This window comes from Malaclemys terrapin, chromosome 3 (genome assembly GCF_027887155.1).
Source record: "Malaclemys terrapin pileata isolate rMalTer1 chromosome 3, rMalTer1.hap1, whole genome shotgun sequence".
Lineage (NCBI taxonomy): Eukaryota > Metazoa > Chordata > Testudines > Emydidae > Malaclemys > Malaclemys terrapin.
Genome location: NC_071507.1, coordinates 48,153,189 through 48,180,131, shown reverse-complemented (window position 1 = coordinate 48,180,131; position 26,943 = coordinate 48,153,189). Strand labels below are relative to the sequence as shown.

The window sequence follows — 26,943 nt, the reverse complement described above, 5'->3', positions numbered from 1 at the left end:
GCAGTGAAAACTCTAAACAGTCAGCCAGATATTTGTAAAAACAGACAAAAAATACCTTTCATATCTGAGGGAACTCAAATTGTAAGGCAAGCAATCTGTCTTGTAGAGGAACTGAAAAACTGATTGAAATTCATAAATCTGATAACACAAGTTAGTTGTTAAAATTGAATGGCTACAGCTTTAATGATCATAGCTCAGTTAGGTTAGAAACAGTCCAATTATCATTTAGAAATGAGATCTCTTTTAAAAATGCAGTTCCCATAATATATTCCCCCTCCCCCCAAAAGTGAATTAATGTTAAGTCTGAAGAGTTTTACTATAAATATGAATGTTTAATGTTGGGGGGGAGGAACCCCAAAGAAACACTAAAACCTCTCTGCAAATGATAATCAAATACCAACTGCCATTCTTATCAAGGCTGATCAATAAACACAAAAGAGTCAATCCCAGACAGACTTGCTAAATAAATGAAGGCTAAAGTAATGATAGTTCCTTTGGCATTTCAAGTAAGGAAGTGACCTGACAAAGCAATCAAATGGGTCCCAGTTTGGAAAAGGTCCTCCTTTCTGATCACCAGTCCAGGGCAAATGCTTAAGTTTATGGATCCTGAAATGAGATTACTGGTCTACCAAAGTTATAAAATAGTGGAATTTCAAGAGTGAAAATCACCCAATTTATTGTTTCAAAATCTTTGTTAGTGAATAACTTGGAAACTTCTTGATAGCTGTGCAAATCTTTTCCACCCAAAACCCCATCTGGTCCCTCCTCCTACACATAGCTTTGGCAGGATGTCTTGAAGGTCTGCAAATTGAGGCCTTTTTGGACTATCACTGTAATTCCTTCTCCCAACAAAGCTTGTCTGTCTATTTCAGTCCTATGCTGCTGCTATCATCATAAAAGCAGTCAGTGCCTCCACCTGCAGGAGTTATAAGTGCTAAGTTAAGTGGAAAATATGGGACTTTTTCAGATGATGCACAGTACTCATTTTAGCTCTTACAATCCTCAAGATGGCAACCATTAAAATCAGTTTGGAATGGAAATGTAGAAAAAATTAAAGTATTAATATCATGAATTTTTCAAGGTTCACAATTCAAAAAATAACCACATTTCTAAATAATTAAGTATGTCTAGCCCTGGTGTTTTGTGAGATAATGGGCCTTAAAACTGGCATTGAGCAGAAGTGCTATTTTTGCAATGGCCCAGCATCTAAAACAGCAAGCCTTAGACCAATGTAATTTTTAATCCCAGGCACATAGCTAATAAAGACAAGTCTCCTTTAAAGAAAAGTGTCTGGCTAGTGCAGGACTTTGATTTGTTTAAAAGGAATGCAATTAATTTGAAATTCAGTCAGTTTTTAGAAACAAGTTACAAAGTTTCAGGCACTACACCTTGTCCCCGAATCCCCCACTTATCTATCTGAGAATATACCCCCTACTTATTGTACCCATTAACAAAGTATATGAGTGCCGCACATATCTTCAGTATATTTATCCTCAGAACACACTTGCAAAGTAGGAATTATCCATTATTATCCCCGTTTTATGAGGAGGGAACAGAGGCACTGTGAGACTATGTGACTTACTCAAGGTCACACAGGAAGTCTGGAGCAGAACAAGGAATTTAAGCCTGGTCTTCTGAGTTCCAGGCTACCACCCAGGCAGTGGACCATCCTCCCTCTCTTTTGTTGCCGCCAGTTGTTCCACTCTTCCACCCCATTCTCATGGGTTGATTTTTGGGGGGGGGAAGGGGGTGTTCTTTCTTGTGTGGGTCTTTTACCCTGCAAAGAGGGGAAAGCCAACTGGCTATTAAGGGGGAAATTAAACTGACTATACACAGAATAGTGTCACATCTCAAACAAACTGGAAAAAGGTTAACTGCTCTCTAATCTTTCAGTTAAAAATATTTGGTGTTTTCTGTAACAACAGTTGTTTTAAAAAAGATCTCAATTATGTGATTTATTTTTTAATCGCCAGTGTCCTTTCAGAAACCATCATTAAAAATTGGTCAAATTCTTTGATGAAAGAAAAAGTTTAGCTCAGTCTTCCAACTGTTCTTCCAGTTCATACTGCAGAGCTCTTCTATTTACCCACATAAATAAACAAAGAGTAGGTGCACAGAGAAGTCATACTTACAAAAGAGCATATCTGTATTATGGTAAACAGAAATCAGAACACATCACACCGAAAAAACCTAAGGAATACTGAGCTGAGGAAATTGCTCCCCAAGATAATCTGTGAAAGACAGCACTCAGATGGGGTAAATCAAACTAGTTCAGATAAAAGACCTACACCAAATCTTCAGTTATTTCCAGAACAAAATCTTTCTATAAAAGGTTCTGAAGTGTTTATATATATATATTCTTCTCTACATACATTGTCCTGCCAATAACTGCTATGAACAAAGACAGAAACCTCTCAAGGAAAGTCTGTTTTTGGGAAACTTTCAGATCAATATTGCAGAAGTGAATCCTTCATGCAAGCAGCCCAGATTTTGTTTTTTAACCAAAACGAAATCCATACTCCAAACTTTTCAAGATTTGCTTACTGCTAGAGTTTGAGCCAATATGTTGAACTTCCTTGGCTTCAAACTGATTCAGTGATAAAAGCATATAAGCCGTGACCAGAAAAACTTAATTACCAATTAGTGTTTAGCCAATGGTCAGAAGATCATTTGATGCAATCAAAGAGAAGGCGCTATTTGACAGTTTAGAAAGTCTGTAAACAAACATAACTGAAAGAATTGGAATTTAGAAAGAGACAGTCAAACATCCTAAAAAGGACCTAGAGAACTAACCGTGATCTCAGTGATTTATCCACAAAGGAACAAATGTCTGCTATCCCATACAATGCTATCCCATACAACAAAAAAGGAACATTGGGAAAAAAGGGTCCAAATTAAAAGGACAAGCTTCAACAAGCCAATCATGACACCATGAGCTATTAAAGCCACAGCCAACACAACTAGACATCCAATTTGAGTTCAAGACATATTTCCCATTAAAATAGCTTTGGAGATCATAGTTTGAGAGTTCAATAAAGCAGTCTTAATAGGATTAGACATTTTGGATGTCTATGCATTGTGCATTTACAGAAGATCAAAAGAAGATGTATACCGCAAATTGTTCAAATGTACCCCCTCCCTGTGACTGTTTTAGACACAATTTCATTGAAAACCAGGTTGGCAGCAACATCTGGGAAAATAAAGTTACATTGGAGCCCCCTTTGCATTACTAATGAACGTGTAACAAGGCATATAATTCTCAAATACTTTATTTTTATATTATGGGTGGAGCTGATAGCACTGCCCATAGTTAAAGTCGCCCAACATTACCCATTATAAGACCCTGTTTTTAGTTGCTTATAACTTTGCCAAACAAACCCTTTGGGCTGAAATTTTCTATGCTAGGTGTCTCCCAAAAAAATCCAACTTGAAGCATAGTTTCAGTTAAAACCGTTCTGCTATTATCGAGAGTGAGATTAGAGAAAAATGTTGTTTTGCCCATGATAAAAAAATTTCTTACAACCACCTTGTTAAGAAGCTCAGACTCCCTCATGCTTTGGAGCAGAGGCTTGTAATTTGCCAGGGGGTCACCCTGATGCCAGAGATTTGCCTTTTGATGTTCTCATGAAGATTCATTCTAATTTGGCCAAGTTATAAACCTTTGGGGGAAAAAATCTCAGTTTGCACATGCTAATAGAGACTTGTTAAATTTTGGCAGATAAAAATTCCAAATAGTCGGTCTTCATTGATCATGCTCTGATCCCTCACAGCTCTCATATGAGATCAGACTGCACAGGTACCATCCCCACAAGGCAACTAATTAAGCATGCTCAATCCCACAGCTGCAGGACTTTCCCTCCAATTCCTTCTCCCAGCAGCTGGGGTCATTTTGGTGTTAGGAATCAGAACTGAGAGCAAGAAGACTCTCTCTCATACTCTGAATGCTCCCTCTGTTGGTGCCCAGACAGCATAGAAAGGAAGAAATAGCTTGACTGTAAAGCAGAGGGGGGGGGGGGAGGAGCAGGAGCCAGGAAGGGGGAAAAGATAGCGGAAAGGGGGTGGGGACAGTGGCAGAACTGTTTGTAACCAGTCGAACACATGCTCCTCCAGAATCTGGAACTGAACTCAGGATGCTGAGTCTCAACATTCCTTTGTTGTCTAGCAAATAATTACAAAACTAAGTTGATCTCTCCCCCTGTCTAGTGGCTGGTTCACACAGAAGAAAACAGCCTTCTACTGCTGCCAATTACTCCATTTGCTCAAGCGCCAGACAACCGTACTATGGATGTAAATATCCCAATCTTGCCAATAACCCAAGGTGGAGATGATGGTCTCACAGGATAGAATTTTGCTTTTTTCCAGTTTGCTTAAAAAAAAAAAATAATTATGAAATTACACACAAAGAAAGCCTACATTAAAAGATCATTAAAGTTGCAAAGTCAAGCACTCAGAAGTTAGAAAATGCCAGAATTAAGATTGCACAGGTACACAACCTTAATTCAGCCCTATTGTGCCTATGCAGTATAATACAGTATTTAATTATATGATCACATTCCATTGTAACAAAAACCTAGACTAAAAATATAAGTGAGCTTCAAACATGATCCAGCAGGTGGGCTGGCAATAATAAAAGATATGTACAGCTAGAGAAATTGATATAAATAAAAGGATTTATACAATAACCTAAACTAAAATTGATATGGAAAAATCCTCACGTATTGATGCTGGAACCATCACTATGGACTAGGATGGTGAGAGAGATTTTCACTTTACTCCAGGGCCTTGGCTACACTTACCAGGTAGTTCGACGGCTGGAAATCGAAGTTCTGGGTTCGACTTATCGCGTCTAGTCTGGACGCGATAAGTCGAACCCGGAAGTGCTCGCCGTCGACTGCGGTACTCCAGCTCGGCGAGAGGAGTACGCGGAGTCGACGGGGGAGCCTGCCTGCCGCGTGTGGACCAAGGTAAGTTCGAACTAAGGTACTTCGACTTCAGCTACGTTATTCACGGAGCTGAAGTTGCGTACCTTAGTTCGAATTGGGGGGGGTGAGTGTAGACCAAGCCCAGGAATTTGCCAAACCAGATTACTCCAGGTTTGCTGCAACTATCAGCATAGTCAAGTGGGCTAAAGGGGACTGTTCAGTGCCTGGACAAGTTGCATACTCTGTAACTTTACCTGAACATTAAACACTCTAAAATGTAGGTGCATTCCTCCAAAAAAGCAATGGTTTACTATGTTACAGTACTGGACTTTACCATGGTATTTCCTACCTGAAGCATAAGAAATAGCGTCAATACCACACTAAAGTCAAAACACTCAATGTGTTAACTCCTGCTATTTTTTTTTTCAAGTGGCATCCACTGTACACTGTTATCTCCTCTCAAAATACTAGTCTTTTGCAATAAATTCCTGCTGCTGTCACTCCTGACATTACGTTGCAGAAAATCCAGCCAAATTATTTGTCCCTAACTAATTCCTATCACTTTGGATTTATATTTAAGTGCTTTCTGTAAGAGCAGCGTACTACATGCTGACAGTTACGGTACGCTCACACCACACTCGCAGAAAACCGACAGTGGCTGTGGCACTGAAAACAAATGCCAGTAAGAACATCTGCAGCAGTGATCTGGCACCATACTCTACTCTGCAATATTTTTGCCTTCCTGTTGCAATAAGCAACTGCTTTTTAAAGGTCAAAACAGGTTTCAAACGACCCCAGATTGCTAGCACAGTTCTAGGCCTTTATAAGAGCGGCTATACTAGGTCAAACCAAAGGTCCATCTAGCCCAGTATCCTGTCTTCTGACAGTGGCCAATGCCACGTGCCCCAGAGGGAATGAACAGAACAGGTAATCCATCAAGTGATCCATCCCCTGTTGTCCATTCCCAGCTTCTGGCAAACAAAGGCTAGGGACACCATCCCTGCCCATCCTGGCTAATAGCCATTGATGGACCTATCCTCCATGAATTTAACCTTGTTCTTTTTTGAACCCTGTTATGATCCTCCTGATCCTACGTGACCCAAAAAGCCCTAGAGATTCTTGTGACTTCAACAAGTTGTCTGGATGTGGAGCTTATTTTCATATCTGTACCCTCAGGACCCTGAACAAGGCAATGTGACTTGTCAAAGCCCATAAAGCTATGTAACTAAACAAAAACAACCAAAAAATATCCCCAAAACAAAAAACACCACAAAAAATTTTGCACCTATTTAAAAAATATTTGACTTTTCACCTGAAAAATGTTTTTCTGTTGTGTCATGTGATTTTGTTTTCCTCAAACCTGATTAGAAAAACAAACAACCCAAAATACTGCATCTATTTGTGATCCAGCATCTGATGCACTCATGGTAACAGAGTCAAACTAACATTCTCAGAAGCAAAAGAAAATACTAATGGCAAGCTATTGTCAGAACTTCCACATTTATTGATTAAAACTTTTCAAAAACCAGGACACGGCAAACAAACAAAAACAAAGCTTGTGCTTTTTAGACTCCCCAGCCAATCTGCTCCTGCAATCATCTGCACTTGTGATTTGCTTACTAAATACCAGGAGCATTCATAAAATGAACCTTAGTTTCAAAAAAGTAAGAGGGAAGAAGAAACCTTGGTAGCAAAGCTCTTCCGTCTCCTGAGGCCCATGATACAACTCCAGACCAAGGACTTAGAATTACACTTAGGGCCAAAAGGTGGCTGAAAATAGCACCTTGGTTTTTCACTTTTTTTGTATGCCATTGCAAATTTACTCTGTTTAGAAGCCAAAGGGATTTTTCTAGCTGTCACCATGGGAAAGTCAATTTGGTCTAAGAATCAAATTATGCTTTTTACTGATTTGTATAGTCACCAATGAAGCTTCTAGAATAACAATTTAAAATAGTTTAGTTCACTATAAACAGGGCAGAAGAGAGTCCTTCTCACACCTCACCATTGTAACAGCTCTGCAATAAAAACTATAGTAAAAGTATAGTTTTGTTGGATAAAGCAAGCAGCTGAGACCTCGAAGATCACACTCAGGAGACCACTGACTAACTCAAAATAAGGCTGACAAATACAGACTAAGCTTGTTACAAAGTATATTTCTAAATAACTCCCATGTAAATTACATACCACTGGGATACCTCTTATCACTTAAGACAATCTTACCTGTGAGTAGTACAAATGCAAAAAATCAGAGAAATTAGAGGCCATCAAGTCCAGTCCTTGTGCTGAGGCAGGACCAAGTTAACCTTAGACTAAAGGTTTGTCCAACCTTTTATTAAAGTCTCCAATGATGGGGATTCTACAACAATGTCCCCTGGAAGCCTATTCCAGAGCTTAACTACCCTTATAATTAGAAAGCTCTCCTTAACCTCGAATCATAGAATTGTAGGACAGGAAGGGACTTCGAGAAGTCTTCTAGTCCAGTACTCTGCACTTAAGGCAGGACTGAAGTATTATCTCCATCCCTGACAGGAGTTTGGAGAGTTTTAAGAGCAGGGTTAGACAATGATGGAGATTCCACAACCTCTCTAGGCAATTCTGTATCCCATTACCGTCACCTCCAGATCATCACTTCTAATCTGGGCCAGGTCCCTAATAATCAAAGTTATCACAGTTGTGGTCTGGGGGCCTCTGGGAAATGCATCTGTAGCTCAGAGCACCTGTGGGTTGTTTTATGACAGACACTAGTTCACTACCTAAATCGACTCCCTTGAGGTCAATCTCAGAGGTCAAGTACTCAATGGACATGTAAGACAAGTTGCTTTTCCCACCCTAAAGGCTGTCCTTCCAATTTACAGTTGAGGCATATCTGGAGAGCAGTGCCCGCTTCCCTGCACTGCCACCATCCATGTTGTACCTGTTCCGTGGATTCACAGAGGATTTCTGTCCCCAGAGCTGGCAATATGGCACCTTTCACAGGCACTATTTTTTTTTTTTTAAGACTGTCGATACTGTAGATTATGTTATTGTTTTGGTGGGGTCAGGAGGGAAGGAAGGGGGGCAGAAGAGAAGCAATGCACTGTACAGAAAGCTGTTCTAGTAGGACTTTAAACCAAAATACATCTCATTGTAAAATAAATGCTCAAAAACTGGAGTACTTTTCAATGACTACATTCTTCTCCCACATAGAAAGGCTTTCAGATAAGGTGGAGGATCTTGCCCAGAAATAAGTATTGTGCACAGTACCTTGGGAAAAAAACAAGGAAAAATATTCCACAAGCTAGCTGGCTCAGCCAGGATTAAGAAATACCTTGATAAACAGTTAATGATATGAAAGGCAAAGCCTTTGGCTTCAATTCAGAAAAGTAATTACTCCCATCTGGGCGCACACAACCTGCAAAAGGGCTACAGTTTTAAATTGTATGAGCAAATATTTTACAGAAGCCCATGGATCCTCTGTTTGTAGCTGTATTAGGGAAAAAAGAAACACTGAAAAGATTTTAAGCTCACGGATATAAAGCAAGTCTACAAGACCATATACAACAAATACAGTTCTAGGAAAGGTACAAGTAATCCCTCCTGTAAGTAAGATACCAAGTTGTAAGGGTAAAGAAGGAACACATCAAACCCGATTAGAAGGGTGCCTATGCTACTGAAATAAATCCCAATTCCACAGGTGGACTTCTGTGTCTCAAAAATGTTCACATGCACAGATCTATACACAGATGCTTTAATAAGCAAATCACAGCAAAAAGCAGATACTAATGGTCCCTGAAAGTTCCCATCAATGCCTCTCCAAAGAACAGCTACCAGGATATTGGAGTGGAGGAGAAAAATTAGCATCCCCTCAAGACATGGCAGTTCATGAGTACACGGTTCGCTGCATTTGCAACTTACAGCAGATACACTCCTAGCCTGCCTATCTGCATAGCAAAAGGATTGGTTTAAGAAAGGTTCACTTTCACAGGGAGATTTTGTTCTGCTATGTTCTTCTTGCTGACTGGTTGTTTTATGTGGGTGGGGTGGTCGTGGTGGTTAATTGTTATGAACTGTATTCTACTTGATGGCAGGGTGCCCATAGCGTGGGATTGGCATCTTTTAGAATTGTTTGTTGAAATAAACACATTCACATTTCTTAAAAAGTAAAAACCAAACACTCCAATGCTGAAATGTACAGCAACTTGCTACCAAAACCTGCCTACAGACCTTCCACACAAGCTAAAAACCTCCTGCTCAGTGGTTTGAGCATTGGCCTGCTAAACCCAGGGTTGTGAGTTCAATCTTTGAGGGGGCCACTTAGGGATCTGGGGCAAAATCAGTACTTGGTCCTGCTAGTGAAGGCAGGGGGCTGGACCTTTCAAGGTCCCTTCCAGTTCTAGAAGATAGGATATCTCAATTAATTAATTAATACAAAATCCCACAAAAGATCCACAGACTCCAAACAGCAAGGTATGATGTGCGAAAAGATACAAGTCCTGCTCAGTGGCAGAATGTTTGTGTTATACTAAGGAGAAAACCTAGATTTAGATACCTGCCTTAGTCTCGCTCACCAAGGTTCGAACTGGGAGTGTCCATAACTAGTGAGCTATGAGAGAGATAAGTTGCCAAGAGAAAACAAGCCTTGATTAAGAGCAGCTTGAACAAAGTTCCTGACTTGGTTCAGTCCTGGCTGTAGGACTGTGGTGACAAAAGGAAATGATGGGAAGAGTAGAACTGGGGTATCTACAGAGAAGATATGACTGTTATAAAAGGGCAAATTTGGCCCCAAATCCAAGCTGCACAACCCCCAAATTTCATGCCCCAGGCCCCACCTCAGGAAGTCCTGGACTTTGTAAATTTGTTCAGATAGGGAAAAAGAAGACATCAGCTATAAAGCTAGAAAAAAGACAAACCACCATTCAGCATCCAAAGAGTTATATTTGATTTTCCAAAGCACCAGAAAACAAACACGCCCATGCTGACTCCTCCAAAATCAGTCATTCTAGTGTATATAAGGACACAAAGAGGCACTCGAAACCAACATTTTGTGACCTTGTCACTAGAAGAAAACTGCCGCTCCACAATTTGATAGCTATAAACAAAAAAACAATAGTTTCTCAACTACTGACCCAATCTCAGCCTGCCATATTTTTGCAGGTGATGTACAATCTCCCCTGATCACAGAGTTATAAATACTGTCAGATCCTTAACCACAGCAGCACTAGTGGGCATTGCTGTTATACCAGTTTTTTTTTTTTTTTTGCTATTTGATATCAAGCAAGCTACACAGATTTTAAGAAAAATAAAGCGTCAGCACCAAACTAACTTGCTCTAATTACCCAAAGAGTTTTAAAAATACTTTATTACTACACTTGAGTGAAATTTCTAAGTGCTCTTCATGCCATGGAGTGTTTCAACATGCTGCCTAAATGCACACAAACAAAAAACATATGACAAACTGTTGTCTCCCAACTGATTAAAGTATTTCTTCCTGGCACACAAAAGCACTTAGTTAGCTCGTGTGGATCTGGGCCAAGAGAAGTATTCCACCCACTACCAAGCATAAAGTTCAAACAAGCACAAATATGCTTAAAAATGGGGCAGCTTCTGAAATTTCAGAGAGCAAGAGAAAAGTCTGAGCAACTTGTTATTAAACCCTAGATACTTGAAGGGTTCACAGGATTGGTCCAAGGGTTGGCAGACCCAAAAAAATCTGTGTCACTCCAGTATCTGTTTGTAATGACCATGTGATTTTGTTTGATAACTCTTGGAAAGAGAAATGTATAATGTCCTAACCAACTCTGCAACCCGGCTAGCATGCACACAATTAAGTGAACAACCCCCCCCCCCATCTGATCTTTAATAAAGTCTCTAAATACCCTATATTGCCTGCCAATATAGTACATCTTTCCATAATAATAATCACCCTCACACCTGTGTCAAAGCCCTTCAATTTCAGGTTCGATAATCATTTCAGAGCAAGAGAGCACAAAGAGATTACCTGTGTGAATGCATAAGTTGAACAGGCCAATGCCACATGTTATCACAGGAAAGTCCCAGCCATTTACCACTGTATGAGACTTCAAATCGAGTTACAAGCCATTAAAATCCAATGGTTTCTATTACGGTCTCCGATTATGTACCAAGTATAAGTCCAACTTTTACATATCACTAAAGCAAAATGATCAATGGATCACCAAAGTCTACCTTGAGCTTCACAGAATGGACTAAAGATTAGGATGGGAGGGGAGATGGGTCTAGCGAGGCTCACTCTCTAAGTAGTCCACCCAAAAATTCAGACTCTGAGAACCACTGTGCTAAAGGGCAGAAGTATTTACGCACCATCAAATAAAACCAGGATAAACAACTACACTAAGAGAACCCCTTGTGTAAATTCAGCAAGACCATACCTACCTGTTTGCTTTTCAGGGTCTTCCCAGAAGTACTTTGTTCGCTTTTAGCTCCTTCACTCCCTCTGAGCATACTGATGAAGTCTTTCTTCGAAACAGACGACATCAGTTTAGCTCGTTTCCTATTGGAATTCCCTGCTTCTTTCACTTTCTCATCGACAGTCTTTTGGTGTTTCCGGACAGCGTTAAATAATTGCACAACACCCCTAAGGTTAAAGGGAAAGAAAATATTGCATTTTGCATCAGGTTGTCATTATAGAAACACACACACCAAAAAACATTGGGCTGGTACAAATGCTAAAAAGACCATTAGCTACTGTTCTCAAAAACAGTGACTTAAGGTTCTCACACAGCTAAAGAATAAGTAATCATAATGCACCTCAGACTTCCAGCATTCAACTCTTTCTTCACACCTGCTGCTATGAACCAGATAGACATCTACCGCTATAGGACCCAATTCAGCAAGGTACTTAAGCACATGAACAGTCCCAATGAAATCAATGGGGCTACTCACATGCATAACTGAACTAGAGCCAGAGTTCTTAACAGGTTATTCAGCAGCCACATTAAGTTGCTGAAGGATGGTACAAAGTGCTGGAGTCAACCACAGGACAATGCTCCATCCCCCCAAAATCTATCACCTGCCACTCCCACCTATCAAGATGGAAAGGGGAAGGAGCATCAGAGTGACCCCAGCAAAATAAAAGTAAGTATAGAGAGAACACCAGCAATGCGTTATGCAAAGACATGTGGTACCGCACTAGGGTAACGCGAAACAGTAATCTGACCACAAGAACAATGAATTTGGTGAACTCTCTGAAGATGGGGAAAAAAAAAGTGGTAGATGTGATTGATCTATATATTTTTAAGTACAGAATTAACAAAACGATGAGCTCAGGCACAGCACTCATGCTGGGCAAACACTTAACATATTATATTCTTGTCTAAATTCTGATGTTCTTATAAGACTTCTGAAATCTTTTTTGAACTCAATACTGTACAAGGCAAACCTGGGTATAAATCACTTGGCTCCCACTAGTCACTTCTTAAGAGTTCAATCTGATTGGAAACAGATTACCCACACATGCTTTTATATCTGTTTATTTAAAAAAAAAAAAAAAAAAAAAAGGGGGGGGGGGGGGGACAAAAACACTTTCTTACCTCGTGGCAATTCTCTGAAAATTTCTTTCCATTTCTCTGTCTTTGGCAACATCTGGCTTCACTCTGCACATCATTTCCCACTCCCGCTTTTTATCAAGCTGTGGTATAAATATTGTTATGTGAAAAAACATTAGGCATTTTAAAATGTAACATACTTTGATAGGATATTTTGTAAGACGACAAAAATGATAAACCATTTGGACTCAGTTTGGATGAGGGTAAGGGGAACTTTTAAATATTACTTTTATTGGGCTGGACAACAGGTCCTGGGGTAAGTTTGCCACACTCACACAAGGATGCCAATCAGATTCTCAAACAGCCTCTTATCCCCACAGGAGGTAAAAAGCCTGAGAGTCCCCCTGCAGAAAGTCTTCTGGGTGACCCAGAAGGATTAATGGATTCTGGGAGGAAACTCAGACCACCCCTTTTCAGGAGAGAGTGACCAACTAGGAGAAAATTATTCAAAAAGGAATCCTCCTCGCTCTCCCCCACCCCCCAAAAATCATAGTGTAGGAACTGCATAGTAGTCAAAAAATTTAAGTTAAATATTCAGGGCCTGTCTGACACATTTTGGGCCTACACTACTTGATGTTCTCCACTGAACAGACTATCATACAACGTACTGTATTTTGTAATAAGCAATGACACAGCAAAAAGAAAGCTATAAAGGAAAGAATTTGGACCAAAGAGGGAGAACATTGTGTCCACTGCAAAAGAGCTGAGATATAAAATATTTCAGTTTTCTTTTGAAGCTCGCTGTTTTAAAATCCAACCCAACCATATTTTCTGCCTCCATCATCAGCCACAGTAAATAGTGTTTTTATTTCCACTATGATAGTGGAAAGTTGTATTCCCCACCCCTGTTTCAGGGAAAAGTTAGCAGCATTTTTTTAAGGTATTTAACAATGTTATAGTCATAGGGATCTTACATTAAGTCTGCATCATACAAAAACTCTTACATGAAATTATAGAGTCCTTATCTTTATCATTGCAGGCAGACTACTAAGAATTTATGAGTTTATGAGCATGCTCTGGCCTTTGATCAAAGGATTTACCCTATTCTAGCATGGAATTAATAAAAGGCAGACTGTTTTCAAGTTTATCCAGGGGTGAACAAATCAGTTTACAGCCTCACAGCCCACCACTAATTTGTGGTACCCCACATATTTATTGGATAAAACCAGGTATTCAATGAGAACAGTAACTGATTAGATTCCTTACTATAATACTCTGTATTCAAAAGGTGGGCTGCGCCACCACGGTATGTCCCAGCTAACCAAACTGCTGACTGGGTTATCCCATTAAAACAGTATTGTTAGGCTGAGGCATTTAAAGTGTTTCTATTCTGTACTTTTAATACCAAGGTAAATCAATTTTCTATTTTTAAATCACAATTCTTCATAGGAAAAGCTTAATTAGCTATACAATTTTGTTTTATTCACCTGACAATTTCAAAACTGCATACAACCTGGGATGTTTAAAATGACCATAGACAGAACATGAGAAAAAATACTCATTGGGAAAGAAATTGAACTGGCAGCATGATCCACTAGACCAGGTAATCAAGCTCTGCTCTGATTTATACCCAGAAGTTAAGACACAGCAGAATTTAGCCCAAGACAACTTTTTTTGTCTCTAGCTTCTATGATACTAAGACATTGGAACTTTACATTTATTTCCGTTTGTAACACTCCAAAGCACACCTATACCATATATTAAAAATAGTCTTAAGAAAAGTGAACCAGCAGATGCTTTTCACCCCCACAACACATACTTAATCCAAAATGAGAGCAAAATCCAATCACAATACTCCCATTGCCAAACACCAAACCTTATTGTGACCCGAAAGCCTGTGTGGATAAAGAGACAGGTCTTCAGCATGCCCTGAAGGTCAGCAGATTCAGGCTATTTCAGATCAAAGAGTGAATGCATCCCGAAGGTGAGGCAGGGCCATAACTAGGGCAGGGTAAGTGGGGCAGCCACTAGGGCACATAGCTACAGGGGTGGAAAAATGGGGCGGAGAAATGAAGGGGGGGGGGAAACAGTTGGGGATGCAAATAGGTTTGCTCACCCTGGGTGCAAAAATGCCCTTGTAATGGCTCTGAATTGAGGAGTCTGCATGGAGAACACTACCAGCAGCTTCCCCATCTTTACCAGGGTGCTCCAGCTCAGGAACCCCCACTAAGTGCTGGTGTGGCAGTACTGCACAGGGATATCACAGACTGTCTCCTTCTCACCTGCCTCTTTTTCTCTAGCTTCTCTTGTTTTTCTTTCTCTCTTTCTTTCTCCAGCTCTTTACTTTTAACCAATATGGTGGATTGACTTTTGGGAATCTTTTTGTTAAGCACTTTGGCCATGGCCTCCGCCCAACCCGCACTTGGGCCAGCCTGGGATTCTGCTTCATTTTCATCCATGTTGCCGTGGACCATCGCCTCATCCTCATCATCACCGTCTAACGCTTCGCCCTCTGAAGAGAAACCGTCTTCTGGGAGCTCTGAACTCCACTCAGAACCTGAAGAAAGAGGGAAGATGTCAGATTCCCTGCTTCTGAATACCCTACCACTAAGAGAATTCCTCTCAAGCTGAAATGTTACAAGAGTTCAGGACCATACACCATTTCCTGTTACAACTAATTCCTCAAGAAGATGTCTAACTGGGCATACATCACTATAATGAATTTATTACAAAGTACATTGTGTAAGCATTTGCTCCTCTGAGTGATGATTTAAGAAGTTGGGTGGGAGGGAAGAGAAGAGAGCCGTGATAATTTATTATGGGATTAATGAACATTTTGATGATTAAAAGCGGCAGATTTCTGAGAAAAAGCTTTTCTGGTAAAATATTAAAACCGCAACACTGACACCTAGTGTTTAAATAAATAGAACCAGGCAGATTAGCTTAATGGTTGTGTGACATTTACCCACAAATACACAAAGCTAATTCAGATTAGTGCGCAAGACAAATTAAAGTGCTTTGAGGATCTTTTACAATTTCCTAGGCAGATAGAAAGTATCCAGAGGGCTATGTTTTGTGGCTCTAGGATCCAAAACACTTGGTCAAACTTTCCCAGAACATTGAGCTCCTATGTCACAAAGAGATGCTCAGGTCTCCCCTGAGACATATGGGGAAACACCTATTTCTTTCTTTTTAACAAAGTAAGACTGGATTTTGAAAACAAATAGCAGGAGTATGTGAGAAAAGGGGGGAGAGAGAAAGGGCCACCAGCCCCCCATGTACATCCTTCAACTACCGAAGCAGACTGATGAAGCCTGCTTTGAGGGCATCATGTGGGGCAGCAACTCTATTGCTACCTCTTGGTCTGCCCTTAATGGGTTTCAATTCTCCCCAGATGCAATCAGATTTGAAGCTTGACCTGGGAACAAGGAGAGATCTTTCATTGCATAGATAACCAACCCTTTCACACTGACTCTGGTAACAGCTGCTTCAAGCACTCTAGTTCTCATATCATGCTTGACCCCTCAGAAAAAGGACTGCCTTGTGGTTAATGAACTGGTCTGCAACTCAGAACTAATTCCTCTCTGACATAAACTTTCTGTGTGACCGTGGGCAAGTCGCTTAGGGCCAGATACTTGTTACCCTTACTCATATTGGGTAGCAACTCAATAAAGTTAATGGGACTATTTGAGGAATAAGACACAACCGAGTAGGAGTAAAGGTCTCTCTGTGTGCCTCAGTTCTCCATCTATACAACTAAGACAATACTTCACTATTGTACAAGGACATGGTTTCATAGATTGATAGAGTTTCAGGCCAGAAGGAACAATTAGATCATCTAGTCTGACCACCTGTATATCACAGGCAATTGAATTTCATCCACTTAGCTCTGTACTGAGCCTGATAACTTGTGTTGGGCTAAAGCACAACTTGCAGAGAGTCATCCAGTCTTGATTAAAAGATATCAAGCTATTGAGAATAAGCCACTTCCCTGGGTAGCTTGTTCCAGTAGTTAATCATCCTCAAGATTAAAAATTGTGCCTTCTTTCCAATTCAAATGTGCCTGACTTCAGCTGCCAGTCCTTGGTTCTTGTTATGCCTTTCCCTGCTAGATTAAAGAACTCTTTACCTTCATGTGGAAATACCGGGTCCTACTTACACACTAATTAAGCCACTTCTCAAAATTCCTTCTGAAAAACTAAACAGACTGTGCTCTTTAAGTCTCTCTAGGGCTGGAGAAAACACCTTATAGTGCGTCATTTTTGTGGCTCTTTTCTGCAGTCTCTCCAATTTTACAACATCCTTTATAAAATGTAGACACCAGAACTGGACACACTATCCCAGCACTGGTCTCACCAATGCCATATATAGAGGTAAACAATCTCCCCACTCCTCCTCACTACTCAAGTCTATGCATCTAAGGATCACATTGACCCTTCTTCCCCCACAGTTTCGCTCTAGGAGCTCATGTTCAGTGGCTTGCCCACTACTACCCCTAAATCCCCTACTGAGTCACTGCTTTATAGCATACAGTCCCTCGTTCTGTACATATGGCCTGGAAACACTGTTACTACATCTATGACCTTCAATTTGGCTGTATTACTTCAATGGGCCAAGCTTACAAGTGATCCAGATCATTCTGTATGACTGCCCTCTCCTGATCACTATCTACCAATCTTTGTGTCATCCACAAATTTTATAAGCAGTGATTTTATATTTACTTTCAGATCATTGATGAAATTGTTGAATGGCATCAAGCTTAGGACTAGCCCCTGCAGAACTCCACTAGAGACACCTGGGACGTTAACAGAACCCCAATATTAGCTGGCACACTGTTGTGGCACATAATAAATAACATGACCTTTTCGGTGTATCACTGGAAAATGATCACTGATCATTAATATTCTTGCACGATGCATGTACAGTAAAACCCAGAAAGGGATTTATAGAGATGTGCTGCAAATATGTTTTTAAAATGTACTTGGTAAGCAGTGCTTAGGCCATGCCTGTTCCACACCAAGGAATGTGCATCTCAGGTAAATTAAGCAAGCTGTGACCAAAGACCAAAAAAAAAAAAAAAAGCATATTTATGCAAGGTAAACAGAGGCATCAGGAGAGCAAGTAGGGAGAGATGACTAATAAACAATCTTGGAGGGAATGGAAACTGTGCTCCGATGAAGCATTTGTGCCTCTTGAAGCAAGGTCAGCGAACTCTGGAAAGATCTAAGGAGGGGAAAAGGCCATTTTGGCATCCATCTCTTGAGGGACTAAAGAGGCCAGAGCTCTTGAAATCACAGAACGTTGTGTCCTTCAACCAAGGGGTTGAAGACTCTGGGAATTCAGGATAAGTGAGACACCTGCTTAGACAAAGATTATTTGCTGAAATTAAGCTTTAGTTTTAGAAGTGTATTTTTGTTTGTTTCTAATCTTTTCTCTCCTTACACCTGTTATCATTTAAACCCATGACTCTTTGTTTAATAAACTTGTTTTATTTTTACTATAAACCAATTTGCTGCTTTGATTAAAATAGAGTATTTGTTAACCCGAGTTAAGATAAGTCGCTGGGTAATTTCTCTTTAAGGAAACAGCAAACCTAATAACGTCTTTAAATGGGCAGGAATAGGGCTGGACACTAAACAGCATACAATTTGGGGGAAATTTGGGATTGGGAGAGTGTTGGGGTCACTCTGAAAAAAAGGAGCCTGGCAGTAAAAGCCAGCATGAATACGGCTATATAGCAAAGAGAAACCCATGGCTGACCTATGCCAGCTGACTTGAGCTCGCGAGGCTTGGGTTGTGGGGCTGTCTCATTGCTGTGTAGACTTCCGGGCTTGAGCCCAAGCTCTGGACCCCTCCTAGCATGCAGGGTCCTAGAGCCCAGCACGGGCCACCTGCAGGTTTTCTTTGCTGCGTAGACATACCCGGTGTGACTTGCAAACTTATATGCTGGTTCTTGGTGTCAGGGCTGTGAGCCACAGCAGGATAGCATTTAAGGTACCCAGAGTTGCAGGGCAGGCAGTAACACAACCCCTTACCAGTCTGGGTTGAACCCCAAAGCATCACAACACCCCAATTCAAAGAAGATGCCCTATCAATTACTTCTTAGAGATCTGAGTTAGCCAGATCTCAATGCATTTAACATGTGCATTATAGATACTGCATAGTGTTGGGTTTTTTTAACCAGAATATGATGCAGTACTAAATCAAACACCTTACAAAATCTGAGTATATTACATCTACACAATTACCTGTATCAACCAAACTGGTCATCTCCTCAAAGAATGAAATCAGGTGTGTTTGACAAAATCTATTTTCCATAAAATCATGTTAACTGGCATTAATTATATTCCCATACTATAATTCTTATCCCCTGACTCTCATATCAGCACTTCCATTATTTTGCCTGGAACTGATGTAAGGCTAACTGGCCTATAATTACCTAGGTCTTCCTACTTGCCCTGTTTGAATATAGGCACAACATTAACACTCTTCCAGTCTTCTGGAATTTCCCTGGTATTCCAAGATTTACTAAATATTAATGCCAACAGGTCAGACATCCCCCCAGCCAGCTCTTTTAGGACTCTTTGGTACAAGTTCTCCAGGCTTGCTGACTTAAAAAAAAAAAGTTGATCATGTTTAACGTCATTCTTGGTTAGAGATTACTAATGAAATGGAAAGTCCTTAGGATATGAGTATGTCATCTTGCTTCTATCTAAATAAAAAAACGAAATGTGTATTGAACACTTCTGCCTTCTCTCCATCATTAATAATTTTATCACCTCCATCTATTAATGGGCCTTTACTATTACTATGATTTTTGTTCCTAGTATATTTTAAAACTCCTTATTGTCCTTAGCCCTGAAAGCCATGGATCTTCCCCTGCTGTCTAGCTTCCCTGACAAGTTTCATCATTTCATAACGTCTCATTAATATTGACTGCTATCAATATCCCCCTTTTTTCCATTTGTAAATATACAGCTTTTTTATTTCTGATTGCAGCCTTCACAAGATGAGCTTTTAGCCAAAGTTGTCCTCTCTCTTGATATACAAAAATACTTCCTAAAGAACGTCCAATTTTCATTCACATTTTTCTGTCTAAATTTTTCCTCCCAGTCAATTTCACTCATAATTTTCCTCAGCTTTGGAAAGCTACCCTTTTTGAAGCAGCAAATATATTTATGTTGATTAAGATGGTCTTCTGTTTGCCTTTATTGGATATAATCAGGACAGGATAACTGGGCCCTAAGTAACTACCAACTTTCAGTCCAGTGATTTATTCCCTACAGTGAGATGCAAAGTAGAGTTACTTCATGTTGGGTGCACTACCTTTTGTCTATAATTTTAAGAAACTAATGATATTTTACTGCTGGCTTCATGAGACCTCCAGCAGATGTTTTCCAGACGGAAGACACCCCCCCACACACACACACACAGAGCACAATTTTTCTTCCACACATTATAGACAGATGCTACGGCAAGGAGAACCAAAGAAAAGACTATTCATAAAACTGTGCCCAGCATGCATTTTCCCTTCACCTTCCTCCTCCCTTCCCAAATCTCATCTCCTCTTTCACTCTCCATTTGCCCAACCTACAATCCCCACCACCACACCACGTCCCCAACTATACGGTTCTCAAAATGTTCCATTTGGACAGCAATAAAAGGGGTCATGCCTAAGGGAGAAAACACAGTCAGAACCGAGGCTCACAAAGCTTGCAAATGGAATTTTTGTACATGCACTTTTAAAGAAAGCAAATCCTTAACCCATTTAGTTAATTGTACAGAATACCTAGCTGAAGCAGGGGAAAAAAGATTTTGAAGAACTGAACTATTTCATCCCAGAGTCAGAATCAGCCCATCCCACTCCTGAGAGGGTAATTTCTTATTTGCACAGAGCCAAGTGGCGAGTGAATTTTACTAGCCCAGCGAATGGGTAAGTTAAGTTAGTTGTCCAAGATCACCCAGCAAAGCAAGATGGAGCCATGAACAGAATCTAAGAGACTTGAGTCCCAGGCTCTTAATTTAAGCACAAAACCATGCTGCCCCTCAGTAACCCAGACCAAACTGCAGTACCATTGCACACCCTGGATACCTTACTCCATGAGTAGTCTCATTGTCTTCAATGGAATGGCTCACGGTGCAAGGTACTATGCAACACAAGTAAGGGTATCATGATCTGGCTCTGTTATGCTTATATGAACACTATTGTGAACAGTCAGCATTTGGATCGAATAAAACTACAGTGTTCTCAGAAGTATATTTATTTAAACCACAAAATACAAATTTCATTAGTATTCTGTGTCCATGTCATGATGCTGTATGCCCCACATGGCCCATCATGAGAGGAGGAAGGAGAACTTCATGAGTGCTGATCCTGGAGTTAGCGCAATGATAAAATGGAAGACTCATTTAGATGCTTATTCTGCCATCATCCCATCTTATTTAGTAATTTCTAAAAGCTGCTCTGTCCTTATACTACCAAGACATCTTCACACACCCTGCTTCCGTGAGTCACCAGCAGGTTTTTTGGACATGTGAGAATGGGTAATCACACAGCAGTTGTCTATTGCCTACTAACACAACGAATTTGCCAATTATTCAGCAATCCACTCTAGACCTCATCTATACCACAAAATTGACCAGATTAATTTATATGGGTTTTTTAAACCAATGTGGTTCAATCAGTGCAAACCCCAATGTTGAGATTTATTTTGGTTTAAGAGTGCTCACACAGCCTTTTGAACTGGTTCAACTAAATCAGTTTTAAAATCACACCTTTAATTAAACCAGTGCGACTTTCTCATGTACACAGGATCTTCAAGTAATAGCACAGCTCTGAATTTGCCCTTCTACAGGACCTTTAGTCTGAGGATCTCTTTACTAGCATTAGCTAAACTAGGCTCGTATTATTCCTAGCTTAAAGATGGGGAAACTGAGACACAGATGTAAATCTATTTACCGCAGGTCAGAGTGAGTCAGCAGTACTGTCATGAGCAAAACTCAGGAGTCCTACACACCACCTTAATGTTGCCAACTCTTGCAACTTGATCACAAATCTGGTGAGAGACATCTGATGTAAAGTTCTAGCTTCTGGATTCATGTGATTATGTGAGAATTTCAACTTTCATTAAAAAAATCTTCTGGCCTTCCTGGTTATGAAGAAAAGCTTGAAAACATCATACAAGTGTACCCTAAAGGCTCAGAATCCAGAAGACAGACAAAATGAAGCCAAAATGTATTATTTTTAAATCTCAGGATTTTTTGTCTTTGGGGTTGGCAACAGTGCTCTATTGACTTTAAAAAACACTAGTTCTACAAGAGCCAAATCAAAGCAGAGCCAAGCTGATTGTGAAGTCAGGAAAAAATAAAACCAACAATGGATCTACTCTTGCAGCTTCCAATTTGTAATTTAATTTACAGCTTTCTGGAGTCAACTCCAAACACTACACATTGCTTAGATTAGTTTGAGAACAAAGTTTTATCTTCAGACAAATGCCAGTTCCACCGTAAGAGACGCATACAAAGCACCGTTGAACTAGGGTCTGACTCAGCATTTGGAATGGCAGAGAGCTATGACTTAGTGCAGGGTTTCCCGAACTGTGGTCTGTGTAGATGAGCTTGATGTTCTATCATTCACTTCAAAACAATTTTTGAAGGTGGTTGTACACGAACCAATAAAGTCTGGAAACTGCTGATTTTGTGACATTTTCCTTTGCTCCCAATCATGAAGTTACAGTCTTGGGGCTGGTCAACACTACCGGGGGGGGGGGGGGGGGGGGGGGATATCGATCTAAGTTACGCAACTTCAGCTACATGAATAACGTAGCTGAAGTCGACGTACTTAGATCTACTTACCACGGTATCTGCACTGCAGTGTGGCAACGAGAGACGCTTTTCTGTCAGTTCCCCTTGCGCTTTTTGTTGAGGTGGAGTACCGGAGGCAACACTAGAGCAATCAGCAGTCGATTTATCGCATCTATACTAGACATGATAAATCGACCCCCGCTGGATCAATCGCTGCCCGTTGATCCGGCCGGTAGTGTAGACAAGCCCTTGGTCTATACTTAAAAGTTTTACAGGCAGAGCTATATCATTCAGGGATGTGAAAAAAAAAACAACACCCCTGACCAACACAGCTATGCCAACAAAACCCCCAGCGTAGACACAGCAATGCCAATGGATGAGTGCTTCTGTCAACATAGCTAACGAATTTCAGGGAGGTGGTGTTCCTACACTGACAGAAAAACTCCTTCAGCATCTACACAAGCAGGCTATGCCAACACAGGCTCCACAGTACAGGCCTAACCAAAGACTTTACTACAGAAATTGTAAATTGCCAAAGGGAATGGTATAGCTAAAAATCACGTGGTACCATGAAAGTTCAAGTGAAGTTTCTGCTTTAGATAATTTAGAGACATTTCCATTGCCCACAGTAGTAACAAGAGAGGCTAGTCCTACTTACCAGACAAGTTTTGCATACTAAACAAATTTTTTCAACCAAGCATATTAATTGTGTGCATCTTGAAACATCTCTTAAAAATGCAGGATAAAGCATAGGTAGCTCAGACTAAATTAAAGTGGAGTGCTTAGTTTTAGCAATTGACTTTTATTGAGAGGTATTTGGGGCTCTATCCTGAACTACAAGAGCTCTAACCTGGCATAATTTCAAATCCATGGTAGTAGTACTGTAACCACATATGCACAGACTTTAAACAGGAATCAAACTCTCTCAGGATCTAGTTGTGCCTCTCTTAAAATACCTCTCTCTGTCTGAAACAAACAAGACCACCCTGGAGCAGGGCTCTGACATGGCTACCTTGACATTTACAGGACACTTTATCTTGTGACATATTACCTCTTCCCAGACTGAACAGAAGACAATTTTTCATTGGAAGAAAACTTTTTTTCCTTGCCCTTCTTTTTAAGAGAAACATTAATCAGGTAAATTAGTATTTGAGTGCTGCCAACAACACGTTAGAGGATGAAGATAATCACTGGAGGATTAAATGTACATCACTAAGGCATATTAGCAAACACCAGTTAATCTATATTGGTTGCTTCTATGTGCATTTGTATTCTGTGCTGCCTCAAGTGGATTTCTGTTGATCGTGCAGCAGATGGAGATGTTTAATGTATTTTTATTGACAATAATAAATAAAAATAAAACTTATTTCGGGAAAAAAGAAACGGCAGTACACAGTTTATATACACTATCAAGTACTGCAGTTCTCAGAGCACAAAAGTGTTCTCTCAGAGGGGTTTACACATCCAGGAATCAGCAAAGACTAGAGCTACTGTAGTGCCAGGCAAATTAGATGGGGAGAAGATGAGGGAGGGACCACACAAAAGCCCATACAGGAACAGCAGGAGGCAACCACAAAGCCTAAATGGAGGATCTCAGGCTACATGTACACTAGAAGCGCTACATACAGCGCAACTGTAGCGTTTCTGGTGAAGACGCTCTAAGCATACCGGAGAGAGCTCTCCCATCGGCTTTATTACTATGCCTCCCATAAGGTGCGGAAGCTATGTCGACGCGAGAAGCTCGCCTGCCCACATAGCACCGTCTACTCCGGCACTTAGGTTGGTATAACTCACATTGCTCTGGGTGTGACGTAAGTTATACTGAAGTAAGTTCTAGTGTAGATAGGATCGCAAATGTTATTTGCGCCCTAGCTAGGCCTGATCTACTCTAGACAATTAAGTCAGCCTAACTATATCACTCAGATTTGGAAAATTCACACCCCTAAGCAACGTAGTTAAGCCAACTTAATTTTCTAGTTTAGACAGCACTAAATCGATGGAAGAATTCTTCCCAGCTACCGCCTCTCAGGGTAGTGGAGAACTGCTCCTGTCAGCATAGGTAGTGTCTACACTGAAGCACTACACCTCATGTGGACTTTGCCAAAAAACAAAACCAAAAATGTTGCACTCCCCATCCCCCATCATGCTCAAAAACCATATAAAAAACCAAGGTTCCTGCAACTCCACAAGGGATATTTCTCACATGAAAAGAAATCACTACACTTGCAGATTTAGAGCGCTGGGAGTTAAACCAGCTTTCGGAGACCGCAGCAGGGAAAACGCTGCCGAGCGTCTACACCCTCAGCTGGAAGCGCTCTGGCATGGCCACTAGGGTGACCAGCCGCAAGTGTGAAAAATCGGGACTGGGTGGGGGGGAATAAGAACCTATATAAGAAAAAGCCCCAAATATCGGGGCTGTCCCTATAAAATCGGGACATCTGGTCACCCTAGTGGCCACATTAGCAGCTCTTGCAAGGCCACAAAGAGCAGTGCATTGTGGTAGCTATCCCAGTGTGCAAGTGTCTGCAACATGAATTTCAAATGCGGGGGGTGGGGCGGAGTGCGACAGGGAGTGTGTTGTGTGTACGTGAGGGGAAGAGAGAGTGGGTTTTTGGGGCACTGAGAGTGTGTCAGCATGCTGTCTTGTAAATTCAGACACCCCCCCCCCACTCCGCATCTCTCCCACACACTCACAGCAAGCAAGATTCCACACTAATGGCTTGTTTTGTCCCGGAGCAGATAAGCATGCTGGCCCTCAGAAATGGAGCTTTGAAAGGGGATATCCACATTCCAAAACAATGACAAGAGTGGCCACTTGACTTAAGGGGATTATGGGATGTTTCTGGAGGCCCATCAGAGTGCAGTAATGCAACACCTCGTTCACACTGAGGCTGGGGTGTTTCAGCCAAGGTGCAACAAGCCTTAGGCTTCTCCTGGAGGTGGATTACCAGGAGCACTCCAGCTGCAGAGTCCAGGAGCTCTAAGTGCCTTGCCAGTGTGAACAGGCCAGGAGTTAGGGCGCCCAGGGCTGCTTTAATGTGCTCTAACGTGCAAGAGTAGCCAAGCCCTAAGCTCCCACATGTGGCTTTCCGTGAGCCTTGGGTACATACAGGCTATGACAACAGAGAGTCCTGTGGCACCTTATAGATTAACAGATGTATTGGAGCCTTGGGTACACACAGGCTATGACAGGCCTTCTCCACCACAGGCTAAGCCTATTCACACCCCTTGGGGGGCCACGTAGGGAAGATAAATGACTATTATTCCACAAGATGCAGCACAACAAACCCCCCCCCCCCACACACACACACACACAGTAGATCAGTTACTGCCTACCTCCCCTTGCATCCTACTGTTGTTTTTTTCCTGGTGCTCTCCTAGGCAACAGGGAGCCGAAAACGAAGATATCTTTAGGGGCAGCAGCAGGGATTGGGCACAGGGCAGATTGAGGAGGAAAACGGGAACATGGCAGACTGGAGCGGAGGCTCTGGGGGGGTGGGAGGGGGATCAGAGCACGGGAAGGTTGAGGAGCAAAAACAGAAGAGGGTCAGGGGGTGGGGAGGGACAAAGAGAGGTTATGAAAAACCTATGGGGGGTGGGGAGGAGCCTGGAGGATGGAAGTGGGAACATTAGCAGCCTGCAGCAGCGAGGAACGAAAGAGGGGAAGAGATGTGGACACCGAAAGGTGGTTTGGGGAGAAAACACCGGCGGGTTTGCAGATGCTCACGCAGAGCCCCTGGGCTGCAGATGTCCGCACCGCACAGAGCCCCTGGCCAGGCTGCGGGGTGCCCGCGCTCTCACAAGGCCGCAGCGAAACCGCAGTTAGTTTTACTACATCCCCAAGCCCAGGCCTCTACCCGGTGCCCCCGGCCCCTCCCAGGGTCAGGAGCCATCAGCCCTTTACCGCTCTCCTCTGCTGAGTCGGCGGCGGCGTCTGCAGCACCGACCCCACGTGGGCCCTCCATGGCGGCCGCCATCTTGACCGCAGCGTGTCCCGCTAATCCCGCCCGGGCGCCGCCGCTGGCGCTGTGAACACGGGTTCCGCGGCCCCACTTCCTGAAGCTGCCTTCGCGGGGAGAAGCCGGGCCTCAGGCGCGCAGGGTGAGAGCCGCCGCCGCCGTCCCCTGGGGGACTGTAAACAGGGGGACACCCGCTTCCCGCACGGCGGCGCTGGGCCCTTGCGCGGGTGGGGCGCGGTGTCGGCGTTTCAAAGGGGGCGGGACTCTGGTAGGAGTGGGGCGGGGCGGGGCGGGGCAGGAACACGGGCGGGGGCAGCAGCACCGGGAGGGGGGGACTTTATGGGACTAATCCAGGTTCGCATGGAGCTAGAGTTTGATTCCTCAATAAACTTCTTTTGAAATACATTCCAGGCGGCAACTTTCCTTTTCCTCCTAAAAACCTGCAGACCTTGCTCGCAGGCCACTCTGCCATAAGCTGTGTGACACTGGTAATCATATTATTTCTGTCCGGACTGTGTTCTTTGTATTAAAAGTAGCATCTAATTTTCATGGCCGCCTTGAAACAAGAAACATTCTAGTAAACGAGAGAGGGCTAGATTACATGATCTGGTTGATATTGAGCAACGTGAATGTTGGCAAGACTAATACATTTTATTTGATTTGAACAAATTATACTTGGACTCCCAGGCTCAAAGCCTACAATAGTGAGATGGCTACTGTCATGCATCAAGGAGATATATCCCACCTTGCATAAAA

The 26,943-nt window shown here is 41.9% G+C and overlaps 1 protein-coding gene across 1 annotated transcript in view; it reads right to left on the bottom strand.

Annotated features, from left to right (window-relative positions):
* Nucleotides 1–26,425, bottom strand: part of RRP15 (ribosomal RNA processing 15 homolog) — a 42,983-nt gene extending 16,558 nt beyond the window's left edge. The window contains exons 1-4 of the mRNA XM_054023942.1: nucleotides 26,133–26,425; nucleotides 14,707–14,981; nucleotides 12,470–12,567; nucleotides 11,313–11,514 (exon numbers count right to left, since the gene is read on the bottom strand). Coding sequence (XP_053879917.1) covers nucleotides 11,313–11,514; nucleotides 12,470–12,567; nucleotides 14,707–14,981; nucleotides 26,133–26,205 — 648 coding nt within the window. The 5' untranslated portion in view covers nucleotides 26,206–26,425. The remainder of the gene's footprint in view (nucleotides 1–11,312; nucleotides 11,515–12,469; nucleotides 12,568–14,706; nucleotides 14,982–26,132) is intronic.
* Nucleotides 26,426–26,943: the final 518 nt, after the last annotated feature.